This window comes from Paroedura picta, chromosome 5 (genome assembly GCF_049243985.1).
Source record: "Paroedura picta isolate Pp20150507F chromosome 5, Ppicta_v3.0, whole genome shotgun sequence".
In the NCBI taxonomy this organism is placed as follows: domain Eukaryota; kingdom Metazoa; phylum Chordata; class Lepidosauria; order Squamata; family Gekkonidae; genus Paroedura; species Paroedura picta.
This window is the reverse complement of record NC_135373.1, coordinates 9241605-9255819: the sequence shown is the minus strand read 5'-3', so window position 1 is coordinate 9255819 and position 14215 is coordinate 9241605. Positions and strand designations below refer to the sequence as shown.

The following is a 14215-nucleotide window of genomic DNA, read 5'->3' as shown; positions in this document are numbered from 1 at the left end:
AAATGTATTTTTAGTATGCAGAAGAATATATTAAATGGATTTGGAAACTGATGATCTTTGAAGACTTCAGGGGGCTCATCTGCTGGGATCTTCCTGTTTGGAATCCAAATAAAGGTCATTGTCTCGGCTGTACCTGCATTTTGAGTTCTGGTTGAAGCATTAGCTAGCCAAGTGACTTTTCGGCACTAGAGGGCAATGTATGGGTAGAATTTAATGGGAAGAAATTTTAGTTATGAATGTTCTACCACAGTGGTCCCCAACCTTTTTATCACCGGGAACCACTCAATGCCTTTTACTGAGGCCCGGTGGGGGGGGGGGGGTAGTTTACTCCTCTACTCTCAACCACTGCCCTAATGCTCTCTGATCGCTATGGTAATGTTTAAACATCCCTTCAAAATAAGATACAGACACTCTACAACAATGAAGTGTGTTGTAAAGGGCTGGGGGGGGGTGAAGTAAAGGGCCGGGGGGGGGGGGAAAGACGTCCTTCGGGGCCCACCTCCAATTAGTCAAAGGACCACATGTGGTCCGCGGCCCACAGGTTGGGGATCACTATTCTACCCAACCAGGCAGAACATTCCACCAGATCAGGATCAGGACTAAAAAAAAGCCTTGGTCTTGGTTGAGACCAGTTTGACCTCTTAGGGTCCAAGGATCCTGAGCAAATTCTGATTACAGATCTTAGTATTCTTTGGTGGGCATAATGGAAGAGTTGGTTCCAAAGATATGAGCATCCCAGACTGTTTAGGGCTTTAAAAGCTAGCACCTATCCCATCTCCAATCTAGAGACAGTGCAGCTGGGAGAGCACAAGTTGGATATAAGTACCTAAGTGGTGAGCAAGCAAGATTTCATGAAATGAACAATTAACCCAAATGGGTTCCTTGCACCACTCCCAGTTTGAATTTAATTGTTGCAGATACAGCAGTGTGTTGCACAGAAACAGCCAGTCCCCTGGGCTGGATGAATTTCATCCAAGAGTACTAAAAGAACTTGCAGATGTAATTTGTGAACCTCTGTCCATTATTTTTGAAAATTCTTGGAGAACAGGTGAAATGCCAGAAGACTGGAGCCAGGCAAATATTGTCCCCATCTTCAAGAAGGGGGGAAAGGAGGATCCAGGTAAATACCGATGCATCATATATAGCTGGCAGATTTTTAGAATAGACCATCAAACAGTCAGTCCTTGAGCAGCTAGAGCAGAAGGCTGTGATTACTAAGAGTCAGTATGGCTTTCTCAAGAATAAGCCATGCCAGACTATCCTTATCTCTTTTTATGAAAATGTTACTACCTTGCTGGATCAGGGGAATGCTGTGGATATAGTTTCTCAATTTCAGAGAAGCTTTTAATAAGGTTCCACATGATATTCATGTTGACAAGTTGGAAAATGTGGTATGGATCATATTTCTGTTAGGTGGATTGAGAACTGGTTGACAAATCACACACAAAGGGAGCTTGTTAATGGTTCATCATCCTCTTGGACAGAAGTGATGAGTGGAGTGCCTCAGGGATCTGTCCGGGACCCTGTGCTGTTCAACTTATTTGCAGATGACCCTGAAGGTACCTTCCTGATCTATGATTCTATGTGTGTAGGTTTCTTTAAGCTTCATAAAACAGCTTATCTATTCCTAGTTGCCTCACCACAAAGACGGATAAAATTAAAGGAGAATATGAAGAAAGATATTAATATTGTGAACAATTTATCTGAAATGAGTTGGTCAGCCAAGAACGATGCTACTAAAGCTTTTTAATGAAAATTATATTGGAATTCCCCAAGCTTTGTTGAGTATCAACAACTCCTGTTCGTGAAGCAAAGGCTCTTGTCAAAAAACTGAATAATTACAAAACAGCTCTGATATGTATAATTTCAAAGGACATTCATTCTCCAAAAGATTTATATAGTAGTAATACAGCTTTACAGCAGTCTGGCATCAATTTCTGTTCAATAATAAATCTTTATGACAGCCTTTTGTTTTATTTACATAGTACATGAGACAAGTTTCACAAATTTGAAGATTTAGGGAGGGGGAAAACTGATACCAGAATCTGAGTATAAAGCCACAGAATGTCACCGAAAAAGGAAATCTTTGATGGTTAGGTTTAACAGTGAAACCAATGAAAGCATAAATTCAAATCCTTCAGACAAATTCAGAAGTAAAGCTTTTTATATCAATACTAGTAGGAAAGCCCATTGTATCCAGGAATGCAATGGGATCTAGCGGCATACCTGGAGGAGGGAGGTTAGGGCACGAGGCAGCCAGGGAGTAGATCGGCGGCTGGGTGGGTGCTGCTTGACCAAGGGAGGTTGTAGGTGGGCCAGCGAGGGTGCGAGGCTTGCCCGGTGTGCACCTCCAGGTGTGAGGGCACCACCGGGAAGCACTGGCACAGCATCAGGCCAAGGTGGGCGGCAGCCCAGGTGAGCAGCCACGTCGGCGTGGTCAGGTGGCCAGTGAGAGCCACCGGGACAACCCATATTTGAATCAACTGGGGAGATCGGGGAGCAAGCGGGCGGCAGTGATGGTGGGCTGGAAGGCCATTTGGGGGAGACGGTGTGGGCGACAGCCAGCAGTGGGCGGTCTCGACGGAGGGGCCTTTGTTGGTATGGTGGCTGGGTGGTGCGGTAGCTGGTAGGGAAGGGCCTCACCGAGGAGGAGCGGGCGCTGCAAGCAGCTGCTCCAGGGGCCATCCCAATCTGGATGCGCCCAGCTTTGCTGCATGTGTCTGGATTGGCCTGCTCAGTTGGCTCCTGGAGGTGGGCGCTTCAGGGGCTGGCCTAATCCTGATGCACCCAGCAAAGCTGGATTGGCCCGCTGACCCAGACACCACCTGGACACCACCCAGACAGGGTGGCCCTTTGTGATCCGGACAGGGCCACCTACATGGCTGTTTCTAAAATATAAGAGCTATACTAATGGTAAGGATAGATGGGTTAATAACAGCACTAAGAAAAGGATGAGCTGCCTATGAATCGCTACATAACTGGTTTAATTTTCTAGTTGACATATGTATGTCTGAAGAGGAATTTTTTTTCCAAGGGAAAAGCACTGGGTGAGAGCCTACAGATCGCAAAGAAACGTTTGTGAACAGCTTTTCATTATTTTCAAGATTGATTCCTGAAAAGAAAACCGTGACTGAATTGCTTGCTGCACTAATAAACATGGAGCAGCACTGTTATTGTTCTGGAGGATTCTTGTCAGGCCTGAGTCAGACCGTTTCCGCATTAGTATACATACCTCATTTTAGCCTTGCTTTGGACTTCGATTGGATGATGCAAGTTGGCTCTCTGCTTTCTGCACTTGGGCCTTCCTCCCTTCCTTTTCCAGGCTGTAATTCACCATATGTTTTCCACATTGGGGTCAGAAGGAGGCAGCCTCCCATAATGCTTTGCTCCTTTCCTCATTCCCAAACGTTTTTTTTAATTGCCAAATGGTGCCTGATTGTACCTTTCTTTTAATCGTGCTCCTTCATTCCATGTCTCCTCCCTCCCCCCTTCCCCCCAAGGTATTTTTTCTTAGTTATTGTGTTACAACGCTGCATTGATATAACAAGAAAGACTGGGATTCTTTTTTGTCCCTGGAGGATTGGAGAAGGCAGGCGAGCCTGCGGCCTGCTTCTGAAGGATGGATGGGGGGGGGGGAGTCCCTGCTGTAGATCAAGTGGGGAAGAGAAAAGGAAAGGTGGAGCAATTGGGATTATTCTGCAATCGACTATCCTGAAAGAATTTTGGGAGAATATTTGGGGAGGAAATCATTAATGGGGAGAGAGCAGGTTCCGCCATAGAGAGGAGAGTCCCTGCTGTGTGGCCACGGGGGAGGAAGATGCCCTGATTCAAAGTGATTTCAGGCTTTGGGAATGCAGGCAGCATTGGGGGGGGGGGGGTTATAGGAAAGTGCTCCTCTATCCTGGGTGGCAATGGAAAAAAACATGCTCATTTTCCAGCTTCCCCAATTTTGTTAATATGCGGGAACCAACCTACCAATATGTATGCAGTTACATTCTCTTTTTCTGAGCAAAATTAAGTGAAGACCCCTGCCACTTCGCCCCCACCCCCACTTCCCAGCTATGGCCAATTAAAGCCTGGTTTGGAGATCTTTCCTGACTGTAAACCAGATTTCTTTCCCCAATTTCCCTTGACCAGTGAATGAGGAGTTTATCCATGCATGGACGTTACTTCTTCCTGTCCCTTTGGAGTTGGTGGGAAAGTCTCTAGTCTGGAAATATTCTTATCAACGCTCCTTTCATGTGTTGTTCTCTGGCTGGTCCCCTCGGAGAAGGCATTCTCAAATATTGATAGGACGGAGCATTTCAACCTTTGCTTAATACCACGCCCCATGAAGACATACAGGATGGGGTTGAGGCAGCTGTTGACAAAGGCCAGGCTGGATGTCAAAGGAATACCCGTGATGAGGACTCGGTGCAGTGTTTTGTCCTTGTAGGCTTGGACCTTAAGGAAAGCGAAAACATGATATGGGAACCAGCAAATGAAAAACGCCAGAATGACAGCGGTGATGACCTTGAAGGGCTTGCTTGATTGGCTTAGGCGGTCCCTCCTGAGCTGCAGAACAATCGCTCCATAGCAAACGGTGATAACCATGAAGGGGATAGCGAAGGTCAAGATGAACTGGTTGATTACTGTGGCACGGTGGATGGTTTTTGCTTGTTCCTCATCACTACTGAATTCTCTATAGCACCCAACCACCTCCCCAACACGTATGGTCTTCCTGAATCGAAGGTTTGGAGAACTCAACGCCAGGGCCAGGATCCAAACACCCAAAGCCACAAAGGAAGCCAGGCGGAGGGTCCGGTGATTCCGAGCCCAGATGGGACATCTCACAGAAACACAACGGTCTATGCTAATGATCATAAGGAAGTAGACACTTGCGTGGAGATTGACCAAGACCAGGGTGCTGCTGATCTTGCACATGGCCTCCCCAAAGGGCCAATGAAGGCCCAGGGCGAGGTGGACAATGTTCAATGGCAGGAAGAAGGTGAAGGTGAAATCTGCGATAGCTAAGTTGAGGAACCAGATGGTATTGACTGTCTTCTCCATGCAGAAGCCAATGATGATAATGACTAGGCCATTTCCAATGCACCCAAATAAGAAGGTCAGGCTGTTGATGATCATGGAGAAGACGTGCAGCACATATTCTTGGTCCATAGGTTGTTCATTCATGAGACTAAAATTATCGTAGGCAAGAGTGGTGTTCTCCATTTTCTTTCAGGGACACTCTCCTTCACTCTCGTCTTCTGTCTTCTCCTGGATGAAAAACACAAGAATGTAAGTACTGTCTTGAGGGTTTCTGGTCATTGCCCACCTACTTGAGAAATCTGTACCCAACAGCAACAATGCAGCTACCTGTGGAGCTTCGCAAACAGTACATGAAAAGGATACCTTTGCTCTGTGCCCCAGAACCTGGTTGCTAGAAAGTACAATTTAACTAGAGTAGGGAACAGTGGTCAGTCAACCTGCCCTCCAAAACCTGCCTGAGGGACTGCTTGCCTGCTTATGTCCCCCACAAAGCTCTACAAGTGCGAATCTCTTGGAGGTCCCTGCTCCTAAGGAAGGGCGCCTGGCCTCATCTAGGGCCAGGGCCTTCTCAGTCCTGGCCCCAACCTGGTGAAATGAGCTCTAAGGAGAGCTGAGGGCCCCGACGGAGCTATCACAGTTCTGCAAAGGCTCTTCCACCAGGTTTTGGGGTGAGGCCAGCGCTAGTGCTAGGGATATCACAGCCCTCCTCAGGCTCAGTTGTAGTACATCTACATCCCCCACCTCTAGGGAGGTCTGCTCAAAGAAAGGATTTATACACTGCCAGTCTTTTGTGGTCATAGGGGGCTGAGAGCCTTGGGTAAAATGGGTTTCATGTGGGAGGTTATGTTGCAAGCCACTGGAAAGCAGCAAAATAGAAGTCTAATAAATAATAATATGACTTATTTTTCCTAGAGCCAGCTAAACTCACAGCTAACACCACATCTATCTTTGGCCACAATTCCCACAGGTTTCAGGGGTCGTTTAAGAGTAGCATCAGTCAGAAAACATGTGTATTTAACACCCAGAATAAAATCCAAAATCATTTGGCTATCAGATAAAGGCAAAGCATTGTTAAACCCGACGTAACGTAATGGATGCAAAACCTGGGCTCCATAATTGCTATGGAGGAATGGGAACGAGTTTGGACCAAAATTCCTAAACAAACCAACAGCCAGATTTTAAGGGAAAACTGGTATAAGATGTTTTATAGATGATATATTACTCCAAAGGTCATTGCAAAAATCTCAGATAGGTTTGATAATAAATGTTGGAAATGTCATAAAGCAATAGGTTCCTTTTATCACATGTGGTGGAATTGTGAGAAAGCAAAAAAGTATTGGGCTAAAATACATATGGTGTTACAGGAAATATTTAAAATGCAATACCCAATGAAGCCTGAATCTATGCTGCTAAGCTTCCACCCAAGTGCTTTACCTACTTCTTCTAGAATCTTCTTCTTCCATGCAACTACGGCAGCACGGTTGGTGTGGGCGAAGCACTGGAAGGCGACTGAGACTCCAACTATTTCCACACGGCTTGACAAATTAGCGGACTTAGCAAAAATGGCAAGACTCACTAACGTGGTTAAGAAGAAACCACCGGAAGAATATGATGAACAGTGGAGTGATTATCTGGACTTTCTTAAGAAAGACAGCAGTAACTGCTAGGTTAGGACCAATATGCAATGGGAACTGACTATATATTTCTTGAGATAATATTAGACTACACTAAGTATGGTATACTTGTATAGACGATGTATAGACAATGAAATAATTACTTATCAGCTGGTCGTTTTTTTCTCTTTTACCTTTCTGTAAATGCTTTATATAATAACAAATAATAAAATTATATAAAAAAAACAAAACAAAATCATTTGGCTATCAGATAAAGGCAAAGCATTGTTAAACCCGACGTAACGTAAGTAAGCCCACATTCTAGCTGCATCGAAAGGCGTAATTATGGAGAAAAAATAAATGCCATATCAGGAAGAAGAAGAAAAGTTGTTTTTTGTACCCCACTTTTCACTACCCGGAGGAGTCTCAAAGCAGCTTACAATCACCTTCCCTTCCTCTCCCCACAACAGACACCCTGTGAGGGAGGTGAGGCTGAGAGAGCTCTGAGAGAATGGTGACAGGCCCACGGTCACCCAGCCGGCTGCTTGTAGAGGAGCAGTGGGGAATCTAACCCAGATCTCCAGATTACAGACCACTGCTCTTAACCACGACACCAAGCTGTCTCTCAGCAGAAAACAGACAATGAAATTCCTTGATGGGATAAATCATTGCTCCAGGCTGGAATATGGCTCTACCCCCACACCTGAACCAAACAAATCAAACTGCTACTATTACTATTTCAAATGTATGTCAGCTGAGACACAAAACCGATATGTCTTGAGTTCAGTAGTATAGCGCTCCCACCGTTCCGAAGAGATGCTCTGCGCCACTAAGCATGCCTCTGAACCAAAATCCCCATGCATCCAGAGGTACTTCCTACAAAAACAAGCACTCATTATGTCATTTGGTCCCGGTTTTTCTGGCACTGACCTGGAGCGAAGCAGAACAATGTCCCAGAGTCCGATTCAGGACTGCCTGCAGTTTAAGGAATCTGGAGAAGAGAAAAGAAGCCCGTTTACTGTCTTCGTCGTTTGCTGTTCTACCTTCCCCTCTTCCCTTTGCCGTTAATTCTATCCTTTATCTCACCATCAGAGGTTTGTTGGGGTTTGATAACCAGCCTCTAAGCATTGTGGGTTTGGGAGGGCAGGAAATTGGGTGGCGTTGGCAGTGCTGTGATGTGCAGTTTTCTGCATTTGTGTCGGTGTTGTTCATGTCCCTACACCTGCAGTGCCAAATAAGGCAACTGAATCTATGGGTCTCCTGACATGAAAGTTATAGGAAAAACACAGATCGCGTTCTTAAAAAAATTTAAATTTAAATTTAAAACTAAAAATTATAAATATAAAGAATACAGAGGAAGAAAAAGGATTATAAAGAATAAAACATAAGTAACAGATAATAAACACAACAAAACATATTGATCACAAAAGTGTTTCGAGCTAGCTAAAACAAAAGCCAAGAAATCCCTCTCCAGAAAATACAAAAAATCCTTATCCATCCATGATTCATATATATAATTGGGAAATAGGCCTAGGGGTGGAGTGTGTCCGGCCTCAGGACAGTGTCCGGACTCGAATCTGGGCCAATGATTGGGCCGGCCCCTACACCACCCGCCCTCCCTGACTGCCCGCTCGCCTCTCGCCCGTGCACACACAGAGCTGCTGCGGAACTGGAGCTGGCACCTTGGGACAACATGATGCTCAGAGCAGGCCACCGCCACCGCCCAACATGAGTAGGCGCCGGGTTCATGCACCCACCACCGGCGGCAAGAAGGGCAGCAGCTGGCTCTGCCAACCAGGATTGGCAGTTGCCCACACCAGCCGCCACCACCACACACCACACTGCACGGGTTGCACCACCGACGGTCTGCACGCGCCCTCCGGAACCCCTGTGTTCCGTGCCACTGCACCACCGGGACTAGCTAGGTCCCGGAAACACTCCCCCCCCCTGAGGAGGCCACACCATTGGCGGCCGGTGCCAGCCGCAGCTGCCCCATCCTCCATGCTGCCACCTCCGCTGCCCCTGCATGCCCAGAGCCCCCACCGCTGCCTTGTACATTGCTGCCCATCCGAACCCAGCCTATGGCCCACATGCCCTCTGCACCACACCACCCCCACACGCTGCCTTTGGGGATGGGGCCTGCCGTGCGGAGGCCTCTCTGCGCCTCCACAGCAATCACCTCCCATGTACTCCCACTAGCGCCCGCTGCCTTCTGCCATGCAATTGCTTAGCTGCTAGTTGTTTAATAATTTTGTCTATCCACAAATCGTAAGAATAAGTCCCGGCACTCAGGGGATTCTTTTGGTGGTTTTCTGTTTGCTAAATTAGTCCACTTCGTTATTGTGCAAACTTTCTGATCTCCTCCAACTGTAAGTTCACATTGTGTTCTTCTTGATGCTTCCATCTCAATGCCAGTAATAATCTAGCTGCAAAGGTCTCATGGGGAAAAAATATAGCATGGTTAGGCAGATTAATTGGGAAGACACTTAGCAACATAAATTTAGCACCTAAGGGAACTCAATGCTTAAGATTTTCTCCGTTGCAACATGTATTTTTATACATTCTTGACAGCCAGCTTGGTGTAGTAGTTGGGAGTGTGGACTTCTAATCTGGTGAGCCGGGTTTTCCGCACTTCCCCACAAGCAACCAGCTGGGTGATCTTGGGCTCACCACAGCAGTGATGAAGCTGTTCTGACCGAGCAGGAATATCAGGGCTCTCTCAGCCTCACCCACCCCACAGGGTGTCTGTTGTGGGGAGAAGAAAGGGAAGGTGATTGTAAGCCGCTTTGACACTCCTTTGGGTAGAGAAAAGCGGCATATAAGAACCGTCATTATTTTTAAAAATACATTCACAAGACCACCACATGTGAAAGGAAAGCCCACCTCCAACAGTTCCCATCATATTGACTTGAAATCCTGCTTATACCTTTAGGGGTCATATACCACCCATAAAACATTTGGTACCAATTTTCCCTCAATAACTGACATTTTGTTAATTGTACAATCTCACACTATAGCTGCTCCTTGTTATGTTCTTCTTTCATCAATGTGTCTCCTGGCATAGAGGTAAAAGTTACAGGGACAACATCCTGAGGTAATGCCCATTCTGAAGGGAAACTGAAGGGAACCATCCTTTTTCTAGGGTTATATCTAGGTCTACGTCCTTTTTATCTAGGTCTATATCTAGGTCTGTATCTACGTCCTTTTCTAGGGTTATATCCAGGACCATGCCCTCAGTTAGCTACAGCGTTTCACAGTTGACAACGTTTGATTTTCATGCTCCTATCAACCTACTGTGCTGTTAAAGACAGATGAGTGACAGAAGATTCTTAAGGCGGTGTGGAGCTATTGACTCCGCCCATGTTTCAGTGGAACCGAGCAACCCATATACAATTACCTTTGCTTTGCAGGGGGATACCATCCACGCTTCAGCCAGGACACAGACCAGAAGCCTTTTGGCATAAAACTGGCCATGGCCTTATTAACAACAGAGTGTTGCACAGCATGGGGGATCAGGATCCGGCCCACTTGTGGACTACCGGCCACAAGGTAGCCCCTTGACATCAGCGGACAATGCCCATGTCCATCCGGCAAGGCCACCAGGATCCCTGGACCCCCAGTGGCTTGCTGGTTCCCCAGGGAGGAGGCCATGGTCAGGAATCCATCGAGGCATGAGCCCCTGCTGGGTTCCTTTGCCAGAAATGCGGCCCTGCCATCAAGGCCCCCTCATCCATGAATGGGGGGGGGGCAGCTGGCTCCGCTTTCCCACAGCCTCTTAGAGAAACCCCCTCTATTCAGTAGGCCAGCACGTGGGCATGGCCTGCTCCACAAACGGATCCACCCCATGCTCAAATGGCAGAACGACATATAATCCCATTCTTGTAAAACATATAACACTAGTAGAAAGCTCGCTGCAAGCTGAATAGCAGCAGGTGCTAGCGGGATGACCATTGAGGAGGAGGCAGCGATGGCGAGGCACGAAGAGGGCTGGCACTCCGCAGGCAACCTTTCTGTCACAAGGTGGGGGGAGAGCGTAGGTCAGGCTCAGGGCTGGTGGCCTTGGGTCGGCTGGTGGTGAGCATGCAAATATCTGGAGAGAGATGCCTCCCACGGTGCAACGTCCCTCGTGGCGCGGACAGAGGCTTCTCAGCGGGCTCGTGCTGTCGGCTACGTGCTCCGCGCGGCCTTGTGTGCCACCTCCATGCTGCTGCCGTTGCCACCGGTTTCTCACATGGACTGCAGCCACCTCCTTGGTGGTGGCGGCTCCAGTGCCTCCCCCTGGCCGTCGTCTCCTCCTGCCCGCCACGGCAGCCTTCTCCTGGCTGCTGCCTCCTAGCCACCGCAGCCCATGTGGAGCTCCACGAACTCACAAGATACAGCAGCCAGGCTCCCGGAGAGGTGAGCAGCCGGGTAGGGAGGGTGATCACTCTTTTCAGCAATAACTTCACCATCTGCACTCCCAACCACTACACAAATTGAGGGTTGTGGTGCTATTCTAGCCGTATCAGATTACTTCCTCTCTTTTCTTGCCAAACATCCAGATTAGCTATGAGTATGTGGACTATGTGGAACTATTGGTGGATTCTGGTTGCTTAAGGCTATTTTAATCTTTGACAGTCAATTGAAAAAGTTAGAAAAAAGTTAAATGATTGATACAGAGTAAGGATTAGATTTAGAAAAGACGAGGAGCCAAGCCTGTTGCATTCAGGAATACAATGGACACTAGATTAGGGGGGTGGGGTGGAAGAACTCTGCAGATGGCCTCCCCCTCTCCCCAGGACTTGGAAAGGCTGCAGGCAGCTGTTAGGGAACTCACCAGCAGGGGCAGCTCTCACGCAGCAAGGATCTGCAGCTTCCGAGCCTCAGAGGGAAGTGGAAGGAGCAGGGGGTGGTCAGGGGTGGGGGACAGAAGGCGATTGGCTGGCTGCTGGAGACAGGCAAGTTGGTTGGAGGAGGAGGCACAGGGGTGGGACAGCCCCCCTGAGTGGCTGAGCAGCACTTAAGCCATGAGACAGGCTCCTCCTCCAAGGCCTTAACAGAATTATATTATGTGGAACAGATGATGATTGATGCATTATGTGAGATTTCTGGGAGTATTTGACTTGTTTTTTTTTAAAATAATGCCAAGAAATAGTGAGACAAAAACCTGAAACCTTGTTTGTTCTTAAAATATTACTGACTATAATCATTAGAAACATTAGGAACTTTGACAGTTTTAGCGCTTGTTCTAACATGCAGGATTAATTTGCACTTGCCTGTCCTTCTTAACATATTTTTAACAAAGAGAACTATTCAGTTTTTGCAATAGAAGATAAACGTTTTTGAAGATTTTTGATTAGGTTTGCTGATTAGGGTTCAAAGAACGGAAGTCACACATCTCATTTCTGTTAGCAGATGTCAAGGTTGATAGACAGCCTCTAATAGAGAGATCCTGGAAATTCTACCACTCAGCATTTTTGAATAAGCAGTGTCGTATTCAGAGCCTTTAATCCAGATTACCTCATTGGATGTGGGAAGAAAAATCCCATTACGCTCTCCTGGAAATCAAAGTCAGCTGCAATCTGTTTCAGTGCTTTTCCACATGCTTGACTTTCTCCTGATTTTCTTGGTAGTTCATCCCAGGGGTTCCGGGATCAGTGTGTTCCTACAAGGAACCCACCCTGGATGACCAGCATTAAGTTCCTTACTCCTCCACATGCAGCCAGCTGCGCGACCTTGGGATAGAAGAAGAAGAGTTGGTTCTTATATGCTGCTTTTCTCTACCGGAAGCAGTCTCAAAGTGGCTTACAGTTGCCTTCCTTTTCCTCTCCCCACAACAGACACCCTGTGAGGGAGGTAAGGCTGAGAGAGCCCTGACATTACCACTGGGTCAGAACAGCTTTATCAGTGCTGTGGCAAGCTCAGGGTCACCCAGCCGGTTGCATGTGGGGGAGTGGGGAATCAAACCTGGCTTGCCAGATTAGAAGTCTGCGCTCCTAACCTCTACACCAAGCTGGCTAGTCACAGCCTTATGATAGGCTGTTCCCACAGAGCAGTCTCTCTCAGAGCTCTCTCAGCCTCACCCGCCTCGCAGGGTGTTGGTTGTGGGGAAAGGAAGGAAAGGCCATTGTATGTTGCTTTGCGACTACTTCAGGCAGGAGTCTCTTTTGGCATCTGAAATCACTCCATTCTCCTAAATACAGGATAGATGGACTCATATTCTAGCTGTATCTGAAGAAGTGAGCATTGACTACTCAAAGCTCATGCCTTGCCCTAAATTTTATTAATCTTTAAGGTGCTCCTGGACCCTTGCTTTGTTTCTACTGGAAAAGACAATAATGGTAGAAAAATTTGAAGGCAGTAGGAAAAGAGGAATACTTCACCTAAGATGGACAGACTTAGGTCCATTCCGCACAGGTTTAATGTAGCAGGAGTGTGGCAAATTGTAATCGGTACTAATATGCAGTTATGCACAACGTCATACACAATCTGCCACACTCCTGAAACAGTCCTGCTAGAAGCGCTTCATTATAGCGCTTCCAGGGAAATCCCAAAAAGTGGATTCACCCTCTGGAAAGCGCTACACTCTTGCAACCAATCTGCAACACTAGTGAAAAAGTTCTCTGTGTTACCATTGTTGTGGTTTCAGCAAAGTCCCTCCCCCTGGCTCTCTCCTCTGAACTTCCGGTGAAGCGATCACCATTTTTTTTCTTGGACCGAGCGGAGAGCAACGAACCAGCGAGCCTTCATTCACCCAGCGAGGCTTCTCCAGCTGCAGTCCCTCCACACAGCTGCTTTAAAGCTCGCCTCAAGTCACCAAGCACAACACAGCCCCATTTGCAAGTTCCCTTTATTTTCGGTCGAAAATCGTTCCTGTGCACGGGGGGGGGGGTCACTCGGGGGAGCGTGGCAATGATGAATCGGCAGCTCACAGGCCAGCTGCCAGCTACATGAGTCTCTACGTTAGGAGGAAGCAAGGAATCAAGGCATATTCATTGCAACGTGTTCTTAAAGGGAAAGGGGCTTTTCCGGAGCATGGTAACAACCACCCATTGGCTGCTCGTTTGATTGACGGCCAGGGGCGGGACAAAGCATGGCAAAAATCGCTTCCTTTCTAGCGATTTTTGCTGAGACCGGAAACCTGTGGGAAACGATTGAAACACAACTGCATTCCAATACAAAGGCAGGTATGCGTTACGCCAAATTCCACTATTTTAAATTCCGTTTTTTTCTTTCCGTAATCAATTTGCTACATTGATCCTGGTGTGGAATGGGCCTTAGTCAAGGAAGCTGTGGCTCTACATCGGCAAGACCTGAGAAAGTTGGTGAACCTTAGGACATTTGGGAGGCCATTCATCATTAGTATCCCAGTAAGTAGAAAGTGACGGAGGCAGTTCACACACACCAGAGCCACTACTGCTTCTGAATGACAAACTGTGTGTAAATGTTTATGTGTGTAGGGCTTTGTCCACACACTTGGAATCATTGGGCAAACACAGGGCCCCTTCAATACATCCAGGACATACAAGTGTAAGCACAAAGGGTCTTGTTCAAAAGTTATACTGGAGGTGAATTAGCGCAGAACCATCCGATGC

The 14215-nt window shown here is 47.2% G+C and overlaps 1 protein-coding gene across 1 annotated transcript; it reads right to left on the bottom strand.

Moving 5' to 3' along the window:
* Positions 1-1761: 1761 nt before the first annotated feature.
* On the bottom strand, positions 1762-7702 carry LOC143838943 (chemerin-like receptor 1). Its single transcript, XM_077340839.1, has 2 exons — positions 7572-7702; positions 1762-5256 (listed from the first exon to the last, which is right to left on the bottom strand). The coding sequence occupies exon 2, from the start codon at positions 5209-5211 to the stop codon at positions 4150-4152; it is 1062 nt and encodes a 353-aa protein (XP_077196954.1). The 5' UTR covers positions 5212-5256; positions 7572-7702; the 3' UTR covers positions 1762-4149.
* Positions 7703-14215: the final 6513 nt, after the last annotated feature.